The 14,818-nt window shown below is 43.8% G+C and overlaps 1 protein-coding gene across 1 annotated transcript in view; it reads right to left on the bottom strand.

Annotated features, from left to right (window-relative positions):
* Window positions 1–14,818, bottom strand: part of LOC110504004 (mannosyl-oligosaccharide 1,2-alpha-mannosidase IA) — a 203,212-nt gene that overhangs the window by 81,765 nt on the left and 106,629 nt on the right. The window contains exon 3 of the mRNA XM_036973737.2: window positions 7,927–8,042. Coding sequence (XP_036829632.1) covers window positions 7,927–8,042 — 116 coding nt within the window. The remainder of the gene's footprint in view (window positions 1–7,926; window positions 8,043–14,818) is intronic.

Here is a 14,818-nt window from a genome sequence, read left to right as displayed (position 1 = left end):
TTCTCTCAACCAGCTTCATGAGGTAGTTACCTGGAATGCATTTCGAATAACAGGTGTGCCATGTTAAAAGTTAATTTGTGGAATTTCTTTCCTTCTTAATTAATGCCTTTGAGCCAATCAATTGTGTTGTGACAAGGTAGGGTTGGATACAGAAGATAGCCCTATTTGGTAAAAGACCAAGTCCATATTATGGCAAGAACAGCTCAATTAAGCAAAGAGAAATGACAGTGCATCATTACTTTAAGTCAGTCAATACGGAAAATTTCAAGAACTTTAAAGGTTTCTTTAAGTACAGTCGAAAAAACTACCAAGCGTTATGATGAAACTGGCTCTCATGAGGACCGCCACAGGAATGGAATACCCAGAGTTACCTCTGCTGCAGAGGATAAGTTCATTAGAGTTACCAGCCTCAGAAATTGCAGCCCAAATAAATTCTTCACAGAGTTCAAGAAACAAACACATCTCAACATCAACTGTTCAGAGAAGACTCCGTGAATCAGGCCTTCATGGTCAAATTGCTGCAAAGAAACCATTGTGCACTGGTAAGTCATCTCATACTGAAGCACCAATAACAAGAAAATACTTTCTTTGGCCAAAAAACACGAGCAATGGACATTAGACTGGTGGAAATCTGTCCTTTGTTCTGATGAGTCCAAATATGAGATTTTTGGTTCCAACAGAATATGTGAATGGATGATCTCCACATGTGTACTGTAGTTTCCACTGTGAAGCATGGAGGAGGAGGTGTGATGGCATGGTGGTGCTTTGCTGCTGTCAGTGATCTATTTAGAATTCAAGGCACACTTAACCAGCATTGCTATGACAGTATTCTGCAGTGATACGACATCCCATCTGGATTGTGCATAGTGGGACTATCATTTGTTTTTCAACAGGACAATGACCCAACACACCTCCAGGCTGTGTAAGGGCTATTTGACCAAGAAGGAGAGTGATGGAGTACTGCATCAGATGACCTGGCCTCCACAGTCACCCAATCTCAACCAAATTGAGATGGTTTGAGATGAGTTGGCCCACAGAGTGAAGGAAAAGCAGCCAACAAGTGCTCAGCATATGTGGGAACTTCTTCAAGACTGTTGGAAACGCATTACGGGTGAAGCTGGTTGAGAGAATGCCAAGAGTATGCAAAGCTGTCATCAACGCAAAGGGTGGCTATTTTGACACTTTTTTGATTACTACATGATTCCATATGTGTTATTTTATAGTGTTGATGTTTTCACTATTATTCTACAATGTAGAAAATAGTAAAAATAAAGAAGAACCCTTGAATGAGTAGGTGTGTCCAAAATGTCACTGGTGCTATAGAAGAACCATGAGCAAAAACACAGTAACACATCTAACCTGGTGTGTTTGGTGCAAACAACTAAGCAGGATGGGTCCCTGAAGTGCTTTGCCTGGTCCCGTTACACATGAATCTCTTGGCAAAATCAGGGAGCACATTAAGTGTTCTCTCACATCACACATCACTCTCTTGACCTTTCAGTGTAACAACAGCCTGCGGGAACATTGCAAGGCTCCCCTCTCTTGCCTCTCAGTTTTGCCCCTGTGCTTCTGGCCTGTTTACATACACTTTGCTTTGATATGCAAGCATCTGCGCTCCCTCCAGGCAGGGAAAAGCGACACGCTACACAAGAGATAAACAAAGCTCCTTCCCCTCAGCCCTCTCCAAAACGACACCCATGAGAGACTCTCTAACACTGAAGTCTCAATTCAGACATCTTGCTGGAATTGCAGGGCCTGGATGTACTAATTATCCAGTCACTTGATGGTCTTTGTTAAGAGCACTGGTGTTTTCTAGTGCAACTTTAATTACCGTGCTAATAATGGTTAGGTTGTAGGTGGTAGGGAACCTTTCCTCTTTTAGGTAGACCTTGAGGGAGAGACTCACCTGTCATTGGCCTAGAAATATTAGTGTAGATTATAGGCCTATTCCATTGACGTACAAAGGAATACGCATACTGAAATGTCACAAAGAGGATAAGGATATAGCTTGTCTGTGATCACCTGCACAGTTACCCAGTTTGCCCTCAGAATATCTAAGAGAGAACGATGCGCTGAAGAAAAAAACGATGCGCTGAAGCCACAAGAGACAGCTGCTCTGTCTGGATAGATCACAGTGGCCTGTTCTCTTTAAAACACAATCACAAACCTCACTGAGACTTTTCCTCTGAGAGACGGAATCCGAGAGATGTTGGAATGACTACGATGGAGGAACGGCGAGCTGAGAAAGGCAATAGAGATGAATTGAAGGCGAGAGCCTCGAAGGAGGGGTAATTGGGGATAGATCTGTCAATAGGGGATAAAAGCCAACCGGTAAGAGTTCATTAATCACTTTCTATTAGCCACCCTGATGAGAGACTGAGACTGGAGACCTGCAAGAGGAAAAAACAATTTATCTCCTCTTTTTACCCACAGCATTCGCTAGACTAACCAAGGGACTCGAAACCCGAAGAAAACGACCCCTTGAAAACTAATATGGGGCTATAAGAGAAGGATCGAAATCTCTATCTCGGGCAGCCAGAGACCACCAAACACCAAAACACTAATCAACACTGACATCTCCAACTATTAAATCGGGCTTGAAACGGATAAACAGCCTGTGGAATTTTGCAAAGTTAACATTAGATGGAGGCATTCTGAAGTTGCTCTTGTCTTTCTAATTGGTTGAGTCACTGGAGGAAAGTGTATGATCGGAGTATTCCGTCTCCATAGGAACTCGTCAGGATTTGCAGCAGGATTTTGGGGAGTTTGTTTTAGTTTCGGCAGCAGAGGAGAGAGATGTTCTTCTGACTTAATTAATTCACTCAGCAGCACAAAGACAAATACACTTGACTTTGAGTCTGCCCTCATACATCTCTATTTCCCACAGCATTAAGTGTAGCCTTCTATTCTCCACTCGACTTTGTGGAGAAAATCAACATGGCTTCTGATCACTCACAAAGCTCTTTAGTGGATCAATCTGAAAACCGTGGAACCATCTACACTGAACAAAAATACAAAAGCGACATGCAGCAATTTAAAAGATTTTACTGAGTTACAGTTCATATGAAGAAATCAGTCAATTGAAATGAATTCAGTAGGCTCTAATCTATGGATTTCACATGACTGGGAATACAGATATGCATCTGTTGGTCACAGATACCTTTAAAAAAAGGTAGGGGCGTGGATCAGAAAAGCAGTCAGTATCTGGAGTGACCACCAATTTGCCTCATGCAGCACAACATAATAGAGTTGATCAGGCTGTTGATTGTGACCTTTGGAATGTTGTTCCACTCCTCTTCTACAGCTGTGTGCAAAGTTGCTGGATATAAGTGGGACTTGTGCAAGAATTGAAAAAAAATATATTCAATAATACAAATAATAATAATTAAAACATTATATTGAAAGGTAAGCGCCACACTGAAACTTTTATTTTGAAGGGATACCGTCGCATCGCTTATTGTTGCTGACTTTACACAACGTTACGGCTACACACAGGCGTGCGTACGCTGCACTTCTTATTGTTGCTGACTTTACACATAGCGAGTACCAGCAGGTGTTTCCAGGCCTTTTGTAGGGATATGAGGAGCGAGTACCAGCAGGTGTTTCCAGGCCTTCTGTAGGGATATGAGGAGCGAGTACCAGCAGGTGTTTCCAGGCCTTCTGTGGGGATATGAGGAGCGAGTACCAGCAGGTGTTTCCAGTCCTTCTGTAGGGATATGAGGAGCGAGTACCAGCAGGTGTTTCCAAAACCTTCTGTGGGGATATGAGGAGTGAGTACCAGCAGGTGTTTCCAGGCCTTCTGTGGGGATATGAGGAGCGAGTACCAGCAGGTGTTTCCAGGCCTTCTGTAGGGATATGAGGAGCGAGTACCAGCAGGTGTTTCCAAAACCTTCTGTGGGGATATGAGGAGTGAGTACCAGCAGGTGTTTCCAAAACCTTCTGTGGGGATATGAGGAGTGAGTACCAGCAGGTGTTTCCAGGCCTTCTGTGGGGATATGAGGAGCGAGTACCAGCAGGTGTTTCCAGGCCTTCTGTGGGGATATGAGGAGCGATTACCAGCAGGTGTTTCCAGGCCTTCTGTGGGGATATGAGGAGCGAGTACCAGCAGGTGTTTACAGGCCTTCTGTGGGGATATGAGGAGCGAGTACCAGCAGGTGTTTCCAGGCCTTCTGTGGGGATATGAGGAGCGAGTACCAGCAGGTGTTTACAGGCCTTCTGTGGGGATATGAGGAGCGAGTACCAGCAGGTGTTTCCAGGCCTTCTGTAGGGATATGAGGAGTGAGTACCAGCAGGTGTTTACAGGCCTTCTGTGGGGATATGAGGAGTGAGTACCAGCAGGTGTTTACAGGCCTTCTGTGGGGATATGAGGAGCGAGTACCAGCAGGTGTTTCCAGGCCTTCTGTGGGGATATGAGGAGTGAGTACCAGCAGGTGTTTCCAGGCCTTCTGTGGGGATATGAGGAGCGAGTACCAGCAGGTGTTTCCAGGCCTTCTGTGGGGATATGAGGAGCGAGTACCAGCAGGTGTTTACAGGCCTTCTGTGGGGATATGAGGAGCGAGTACCAGCAGGTGTTTACAGGCCTTCTGTGGGGATATGAGGAGTGAGTACCAGCAGGTGTTTCCAGGCCTTCTGTGGGGATATGAGGAGCGAGTACCAGCAGGTGTTTACAGGCCTTCTGTAGGGATATGAGGAGTGAGTACCAGCAGGTGTTTCCAGGCCTTCTGTAGGGATATGAGGAGCGAGTACCAGCAGGTGTTTACAGGCCTTCTGTAGGGATATGAGGAGTGAGTACCAGCAGGTGTTTACAGGCCTTCTGTAGGGATATGAGGAGCGAGTACCAGCAGGTGTTTCCAGGCCTTCTGTAGGGATATGAGGAGCGAGTACCAGCAGGTGTTTCCAGGCCTTCTGTGGGGATATGAGGAGCGAGTACCAGCAGGTGTTTCCAGGCCTTCTGTGGGGATATGAGGAGCGAGTACCAGCAGTTGCTTTATCGTGCAGAGGTCTGCTGGCTTTCCAGGAGTAAAGTGTTGGGTCGCTTTTATGAGCTCAGAGCGGAGATTGCTGCGTTTCTTTCGGAAAAGAAGTCACCTCTGGCCGAACATTTTGATTGTGAGGAATGGCTCGCACAGGTTGCCTACCTGGTGGATATTTTTGATCATCTGAATTGTGTCAATGCAATGGAGGGGGCACAATCGATTTGTACAGAGGGACGAAATGGATGCCTTCAAGATGAAGCTTACCGGTTGGGCAAATCATGTTTTGAACGGGAGTATTGACATGTTTCCTAATGCTGATTTAGGGATTAATAATCTGATCAGCAAAGCGCACGGTGACACACTGAAAAAACGTTAAACAGCATCTTGTCAAGCTGCAGGGACATTTTTGCGACTACTTCCCGGAGGAGAACAGGAGACAAGACGACAGGATACGGGACGGGACCCCTTTCGAGTGGAGATGGGAGGCGTTGCCAAGCAACGAAGAGGATCAGCTGGTGGAGCTGTCATTTGATCACGGACTGAGCTTGCGCTTCCCGGAAATGACACTGCCACAGTTTTGGTGCAGCGTAGTGGGAGAATATCCTGCTCTCGCCTGTCATGCAACCAGAATCATGCTGCCGTTCAGCACTACCTATCTGTATGAAAGTGGCTTCTCTGCTATGGCCGTGCTGAAAACTAAAAGCAGAAACAAACTGGACAGCCAGCATGACCTCCGAGTTGCCCTGTCAACCAGCACCCCAGACTTCAATAAACTTACCAAACTAAAGAAACACCTTCCCACTTCCCACTCATAGGCCACCCACCCACACACACACACAAAATAAATAAACAGGTTAATGAGTTATTTTTCAATATGTTAATTATTGTTGTTAATTAATTCTGAAATTCATTTTACATTTTATTGAACTGTACACCTTAAAAAACTTTAAGGTTGTGAAGCTATTCACATGGTAATTGCTAATTAATAATTCCTAATGATTACTTTTTTCTATCGTAAACACTGGTATGTTTTACTGTTCGTTTAACATTATTAGACTGTTTATGATGTCGTGTTCTGAGTGATAATTTATTACACCCAACTCCTGAACTGGTCGCCTAATTAAAATGACTTATTCTCTTCAATTGGTGACATGTTTTATCAGTTAATATGGCTGTAATGACTTTCTTTACTACCATAACTGAGACAGAGCCTATTTTGCAAGTGAAGCCTGCCCAAGAAGCCAGCTGCAATACAACATTACTCAATTGTCATTGCCAAATTTGGGTCCCCAGCCAAAACCTCAATCCCTATATGTCAATTAGATCCCTGACCCAGTTCCCAAAGTATGGTGACTTTGACCTAAAGTGGCCTGGCGTCTATCACAGGACAGATATCCGTCCACTCAGACGAGGAGACCCTCAGGGACAACTGATCAGAGGAGTTGGAGAAGTGAATGGTGACAGATTGACCTCGCTAGCCCAGTGACAAAGTGTGGCCAGGAGTGTAAATCCTCCCTGGGTGTCTTCATGAAGCTGACGAGGTTGCTGTTTGTCATGGGCTGCCATTACTGAGTGTCTCTTGCCCTGGCTCTCTCTGCCAAGACCAGGAGCTACTCATCTTCATACTGCCCAACTGCTGCGAGGGAGAGACTGAAAAGCTGGGTGTGTGAGCACGTGTGTGAGTGAGAGGGAGAGGGAGGGAGAAGAAAGAACAACAGAGGAATAAAGGGAGAGTGAGAAAGGAGCGAGATATGGCTTGCTTTGTGTGTCTAAAATGGTGTCAATGTTCTGTACAAAAATTGTACACATGATAATGCATGTGTACCATCTTTTGCATGTCAACATCTATCTAAGCCTAGCTCATCTAAGCCTAGCTCATCACAGCAACTATTAAGAGCACATCAAACACGTCACTCAGGAGGTTTGAGTAGATTTCAGTATAATTCCCAAAGAAGGACAAAGCCGAAGTGCTATAGGGAATAGCCAGATCAATGAATAATAGAAAACAATAGAAAACAATTGAAAATGCTGACCTCAGACAATGTATCACCGTAACACATTAAAGACATCTCTTAGCCAGTAGATGTCAGAGAGGCGATATTTGATTAGTGACTAAACCAAATAGCCTTTGGACAAAATTAACTATCCCAATGGGGGACTTACACAAAGTGTGGAAACAGAGTGGAACGGAGGGCCTATAAACTAGTCCGTTAGCAACAGGGCACACAAAGCCTGGCGGCGCATACCTTGCTGGCTGGCACCATCACTCTCACTCACTCACTTTCCACATAATGTCCAAACTGGCAGACCTCTCTGTTCCCGACCCCGAGAAGAAGTCTATTATCATGGAATTACACAATGGGGAGGCCATGACCTCCTCTCTCTTGCTCCTCTCACTCTCTCTCTCTATGCTTCCACATACATTCTCTCTTAGTCTGTCCCTCTTTTATTCATCCAATCCCACAGCACACAGAGTTCTGGGAGAGTTAAAATAATCCCATGGCACAGTAACAAAGAGTGGTTCGAATGGATCAGTTGTTCAGGGTTGGCCACACAAGACATCCTTTATTCCATCTGGAATGTCCTTTATAGCTCTGGCAAACTGTCCCACTCCCTGGACTTTGGGTCCGTCGGGGGACAATCGACTTAAAATCAACCTGGCACAGTAAGACCACTGGTGAGAACTTTATTAAGTGTATGTCAACCTAACACGGGCCAAGTCAGACAGCCTACTTCTAGTGTTGGGGTAGTTGATTGGTACTCCAACATAAATGGAGTAGAGTAAATATCCAATAAAATTGAGGGATTGAAAACTTGGTCAATCAGGGGAAAATAGATGGCCTAAAATCATTCAAAGTACTAAGACCCCTACTGAGAGTGTTTGTGGTAGACGACTGGTCCTCCAACTTGAATGGCAGAGATAATATCAAATGAGTGAGTTTGATCTTACCGAGTTCAGGTCAAGGCTGGTCTCCACCCACTCCTTTGCGTCATTGTATTCGTCCATTAATCCCATGATATACAGCGTGTCCAGAGAATCCACGATGGAGGCTCCCCTCAAACCACCTGCAAAACACACAGGACACAGAACAGTCAGAACCATGGGGTATAGGGACTTGCAGTGCCAGACATCATACAGCATTCTTGTTCTGGGAGAAATTAGAATGACTAGAGTTGAGGCTCAGAGACATAAAGCAGACAGAAGTACCAAGACTGCAAAGTAAAGTTAAGAAATGCCCTGAAATGCCAAACCACAGTGGCACCAACTACAGCTATCACGTCTGCATTTTGAATCTCGAATTCTGGTATGACATTGTGTAGGCTGGATGAAAAGCATTTACCTCCAAGATGAACAGTAACAGTCTAGCCTGCTGCATTCCTAATTGTATTCAGTACAGGAACTGTGATCCCTATGCTCCAATGGCTGGTTTTAGATGCACTTCATTTGAGGTTATTAAATTCCCCTCACAACCTTAATAAGCAATGTTCAGAGGCTTTTATTCAATCCCACAGCCCCTAAGAGCAAGATTGGATGGTCTTTTTCTCCTCATATGAAGAAATATGCGATCCGTGGCTGGCTGTAATGGAAAGAGCTGTGAACAGAGGAATATGTGTCCTTATTGTGTTATTGAGCAAAATAGTTGCAGGAGAGACACACCAACTGAAAGCCTGAGAATGGAGTGATAACAACAGTAGAAACTAACATATAGCGCAGGACTAGCCATTACATGCACTGGAGGGCTTGAAAACAGAACTATAGGTACAGTAACCGATTCTGCAAAAAACATGATGTGCAACTTCATGTTCACCCCTAAACAGAGCTCAACACAGAGACTGTGTCTATCTGACGCAACAACACAGCAACACAGCAACCTGGCACATGAAAGTGGCGCGATTCCTATAAGCAGTTATTGTGTAGCCCGTCAGATATGCAAATGTAAAATTGTATCCTGAGGCGACAAAATATTCATGAAGCAGAGGCAACAGAACACTGGAGGCAAAAAGGGGAGCGATTCTAGCTGATAGTTTCTCTAACCGGAGTCATTTGAATTTGGCCAGACTGTGCAACGCAGTGGGCGGCTAAGACGGCAAGGGTTTGGCTTGTCTGATGTGGTTTGGGTGGCGGAGACAGACGTCAAACTCTCTTATCGTCACGCTAGCCTCCTCCCTGCAAACCCCAACTCAGCTTTCCTCTGCCCTCGATTACAATGGCTTGCTAAAGTATTCACCCCCCTTGGAATCTTTTCTACAACCTGGAATTCAAATGTATTTTTGGTAGGTTTGTATCATTTGATTTACACAACATGCCTACCACTTTGTAGATGCAAAATACAAACAAGAAATAAGACCAAGAAAAAAACAGACAACTTGAGCATGCATAACTATTCACCCCCCAAAGTCAATACTTTGTACAGCCATCTTTTGCAGCAATTACAGCTGCAAGTCTCTTGGGGTATGTCTCTATAAGCTTGGCACATCTGGCCACTGGGATTTTTGCCCATTCTTCAAAGCAAAACTTATACAGCACCATCAAGTTGGATGGGTTCCACAGATGTACAGCAATCTTTAAGTCATACTACATATTCTCAATTGGATTGAGGTCTGGGCTTTGACTAGGCCATTCCAAGACATTTAAATGTTTCCCCTTAAACCACTCCAGTGTTGCTTTAGCAGTATGCTTAGGGTCATTTCCTGGTGGAAGATTAACCTCCGTCCCAGTCTCAAATCTCTGGAAGACTGAAACAGGTTTCCCTCAAGAATTTCCCTGTATTTAGCACCATCCTTCATTCCTTCAATTCTGACCAGTTTCCCAGTCCTTGCCGGTGAAAAACATCCCCATAGCATGATGCTGCCACCACCATGCTTCACTGTGGGGATGGTGTTCTAGGGGTGATGAGAGGTGTTGGGTTTGCGCCAGACATAGTTTTTTCCTTGATGGCCAAAAAGCTCAATTTTAGTCTCATCTAACCAGAGTACCTTCTTCCATATGTTTGAGGAGTCTCCCAAATGCCTTTTGGCAAACACCAAATGTGTTTTCTTATTTTTTTCGTTAAGCAATAGCTTTTTTCTGGCCACTCTTCCGTAAAGCCCAGCTCTGTGGAGTGTACGGCTTAAAGTGGTCCTATGGACAGATACTCCAATCTCCGCTGTGGAACTTTGCAGCTCCTTCAGGATATCTTTGGTCTCCTTGTTGCCTCTCTGATTAATGCCCTCCTTGCCTGGTCCATGAGTTCTGGTGGGCGGCCCTCTCTTGGCAGGTTTGTTGTGGCGTCATATTCTTTCCATTTTTTAATAATGGATTTAATGGTGCTCCGTGGGATGTTCAAAGTTTCAGATAAAAAAAATGATAACCCAACCCTGATCTGTACTTCTCCACATCTTTGTCCCTGACTTGTTCAGAGAGATCCTTGGTCTTCATGGCGCTGCTTGCTTTGTGGTGCCCCTTGCTTAGTGGTGTTGCAGACTCTGGGGCCTTTCAGAACAGGGGTATATATACTGAGATCATGTGACAGATCATGTGACACTTAAATAAAGTCCACCTGTGTGCAATCTAACTAATTATGTGACTTCTGAAGGTAATTGGTTGCACCAGATCTTATTTAGGGACTTCATAGCAAATGGGGTGAAAACATATGCACACACCACTTTTGTTTTTAAATAAAAATAAAAAAAATAACCAAGATTTTTTTTTACATTTCACTTCACCAATTTTGACTATTTTGTGAAAGTCCATTACATGAAATCCAAATAAAAATCGGTTTAAATTACAGGTTGTGATGCAACAAAATAGGAAAAACGCCAAGGGGGATAAATACTTTTGCAAGGCACTGTATATCTGCCTCAGATGTATTTCTAATCTAAATAATTATAGCATGTAATATTAGCCTACAGTACATGCTTTTCAGATTACCCAGAAAGCCTCTCACATTGTTGACCTTTCACTCTACCACATTGTCAACTGAGGTCAGCTGATAAGGTCAGTGGAGAGGGCGGAGGGTGCAGGGATGAAGGTTCGTAGGTGACATGGCTGAGTGATTGGCGTCATATACCCATGGCCTCGCCGGCTGATACAGTACAGTCAAGTTACACACTATCAGCCCTATGTCACATACAGTTGAAGTCGGAAGTTTACACACACTTAGATTGGAGTCATTAAAACGAGTTATTCAACCACTTCACAAATTTCTTGTTAACAAACTATAGTTTTGGCAAGTCAGTTAGGACATCTACCTCGTGCATGACGCAAGTAATTTATCCAACAATTGTTTACAGATTATTTCACTTATAATTTTCAGTATCACAATCCAAGTGGGTCAGAAGTTTGCATACACTAAGTTGACTGTGCCTTTTAAACAGCTTGAGAAAATTATGTCATGGCTTTAGAAGATTCTGATAGGCTAATTTACATAATTTGAGTCAATTGGAGGTGTATCTGTGGATGTATTTCAAGGCCTACCTTCAAACTCAGTACCTCTTTGCCTGACATCATGGAAAAATCAAAAGAAATCAGCCAAGACCTCAGAAAAAAAATTATAGACCTCCACAAGTCTGGTTCATCATTGGGAGCGCTCAGCAAAGAAGAAGCCACTGCTCCAAAACTGCCATAAAAAAAAGCCAGACTACGGTTTGCAACTGCACATGAGGACAAAGATCATACTTTTTGGAGAAATGTCCTGTTTGGCCAAATGGAAGTGTTTGGCCATAATGACCATCGTTATGTTTAGAGGAAAAAGGGGGAGGTGTCACGTCCTGACCTTAGTTCCTTGTTTTTGTTTCTATTTTAGGTTGGTCGGGGCGTGAGTTGGGGTGGGCATTCTATGTGTTGTTCTAGTTTTGGTTTTCTATGTGTTTGGCCTGGTATGGTTCTCAATCAGAGGCAGCTGTCAATCGTTGTCTCTGATTGAGAATCATACTTAGGCAGCCTGTTTTTCCCACTTGAGTTGTGGATGATTGTTTTCTGTGTCTGTGTTTCCTCCATACAGAACTCTTTCGTTTTTAGTTTCTGTCGTTCACTTTGCTATTTTGTATTTTCGTGTTCAGTGACTTTTCATTAAAAATGACGAACACTTACCATGCTGCACATTGGTCCGATCTTTCATACTCCTCGTCAGAGGAAGACGAATCGCGTTACAGGAGGCCGAAGAACACCATCCCAACCGTGAAGCACGGGGGTGGCAGCTTCATGTTGTGGGTGTGCTTTGCTGCAGGAGGGACTGGTGCACTTCACAAAATAGATGTCATCATGAGGCAGGAAGATTTTGTGGATATATTGAAGCTACATGTCAAGACATCAGTCAGGAAGTTAAAGCTTGGTCACAAATGTTTCTTCCAAATGGACAATGACCCCAAGCATACTTCCAAAGTTGTGGCAAAATGCAGGGACAACAAAGTCAAGGTATTGGAGTGGTCATCACAAAGCCCTGACCTCAATCCTATAGAACATTTGTGGGCAGAACTGAAAAAGTGTGTGTGAGCAAGGAGGCCTACAAACCTGACTGAGTTACACCAGCTCTGTCAGGAGGAATGGGCCATAATTCACCCAACTTACTGTGGGAAGCTTGTGGAAGGCTACCTGAAACGTTTGACCCAAGTTAAACAATTTAAAGGCAATGCTACCAAATACTAATTGATTGTATGTAAACTTCCGACTCACTTAGAATGTGATGAAATAAAGAAAAGCTGAAATAAATGATTCTCTCTACTTTATTCAGACATTTCACATTCTTAAAATAAAGTGGTGATCCTAACTGACCTAAGACAGGGAATTTTTACTAGGATTAAATGTCAGGAATTGTGAAAAACTGAGTTTAAATGTATTTGGCTAAGGTGTATGTAAACTTCTGACTTCAACCGTATTAGGGCTGTTGGTCCCACTTTATATGCATAGTCCAGATGTTCCATCTCTAGATGGTCTTCAGATGGTCATACTATCAACAAACTATACGTTGCTATGCAATTGCTTTCTAAGGTTACGGTTAAGGTTATGGCTAGGGTTAAGTTTAGGGTCAGAGCTAGGGTAACGGTTAGTAGATACAGTGGGGCAAAAAAAGTATTTAGTCAGCCAAATATTGTGCAAGTTCTCCCACTTAAAAAGATGAGAGGCCTGTCATTTTAATCATAGGTACACTTCAACTATGACAGACAAAATGAGAAAAAAAATCCAGAAAATCACATTGTAGTATTTTTAATGAATTTATTTGCAAATTATGGTGGAAAATAAGTATTTGGTCAATAACAAAAGTTTATCTCAATACTTTGTTATATACCCTTTGTTGGCAATGACAGAGGTCAAACGTTTTATGTAAGTCTTCACAAGGTTTTCACACACGGTTGCTGGTATTTTGGCCCATTCCTCCATGCAGATCTCCTCTAGAGCAGTAATGTTTTGGGGCTGTTGCTGGGCAACACGGACTTTCAACTCCTTCCAAAGATGTTCTATGGGGTTGAGATCTGGAGACTGGCTAGGCCACTCCAGGACCTTGAAATGCTTCTTACGAAGCCACTCCTTCATTGCCCGAGCGGTGTGTTTGGGATCATTGTCATGCTGAAAGACCCAGCCACATTTCATCTTCAATGCCCTTGCTGATGGAAGGAGGTTTTCACTCAAAATCTCACGATACATGGCCCCATTCATTCTTTCCTTTACACGGATCAGTCATCCTGGTCCCTTTGCAGAAAAACAGCCCCAAAGCATGATGTTTCCACCCCCATGCTTCACAGTAGGTATGGTGTTCTTTGGATGCAACTCAGCATTCTTTGTCCTCCAAACACGACGAGTTGAGTTTTTACCAAAAAGTTATATTTTGGTTTCATCTGACCATATGACATTCTCCCAATCTTCTTCTGGATCATCCAAATGCTCTCTAGCAAACTTCAGACGGGCCTGGACATGTACTGGCTTAAGCAGGGGGACACATCTGGCACTGCAGGATTTGAGTCCCTGGCGGCGTAGTGTGTTACTGATGGTAGGCTTTGTTACTTTGGTCCCAGCTCTCTGCAGGTCATTCACTACGTCCCCCCGTGTGGTTCTGGGATTTTTGCTTGTGATCATTTTGACCCCACGGGGTGAGATCTTGCGTGGAGCCCCAGATCGAGGAAGATTATCAGTGGTCTTGTATGTCTTCCATTTCCTAATAATTGCTCCCACAGTTTATTTCTTCAAACCAAGCTGCTTACCTATTGCAGATTCAGTCTTCCCAGCCTGGTGCAGGTCTACAATTTTGTTTCTTTGACAGCTCTTTGGTCTTGGCCATAATGGAGTTTGAAGTGTGACTGTTTGAGGTTGTGGACAGGTGTCTTTTATACCGATAACAAGTTCAAACAGGTGCCATTAATACAGGTAACGAGTGGAGGACAGAGGAGCCTCGTAAAGAAGAAGTTACAGGTCTGTGAGAGCCAGAAATCTTGCTTGTTTGTAGGTGACCAAATACTTATTTTCCACCATAATTTGCAAATAAATTAATTACAAATCCTACAATGTGATTTTCTGGATTTGTCTTTCTCATTTTGTCTGTCATAGTTGAAGTGTACCTATGATGAAAATGGCAGGCCTCTCTCATCTCTTTAAGACAATTGGTGGCTGACTAAATACTTTTTTGCCCCACTGTAGATAGTGTTACCAGGCTATTTACTCGATTTTATCCCTTGGAGGACTGCAGTGCTTTTCTCAGTCATAATTCTTCACACAGTCACTTTGCTCCAAACCTTTAAGTCTGATGAGTGGTTGCAGGGCTCAGTGACAGGGCTCTCAGTGTGTTGTCTCTCCCCTGCCACGGCCAGTTGCCTCCTATCTAATACATGCATCCCTACCCACCAACCACGCAGCTGGTCACCTCCCATCT

This window comes from Oncorhynchus mykiss, chromosome 3 (assembly GCF_057628025.1).
Source record: "Oncorhynchus mykiss isolate SJ-2025 chromosome 3, ASM5762802v1, whole genome shotgun sequence".
Taxonomy (NCBI): Eukaryota; Metazoa; Chordata; class Actinopteri; order Salmoniformes; family Salmonidae; genus Oncorhynchus; species Oncorhynchus mykiss.
This window is presented reverse-complemented; position numbering and strand designations above follow the sequence as displayed.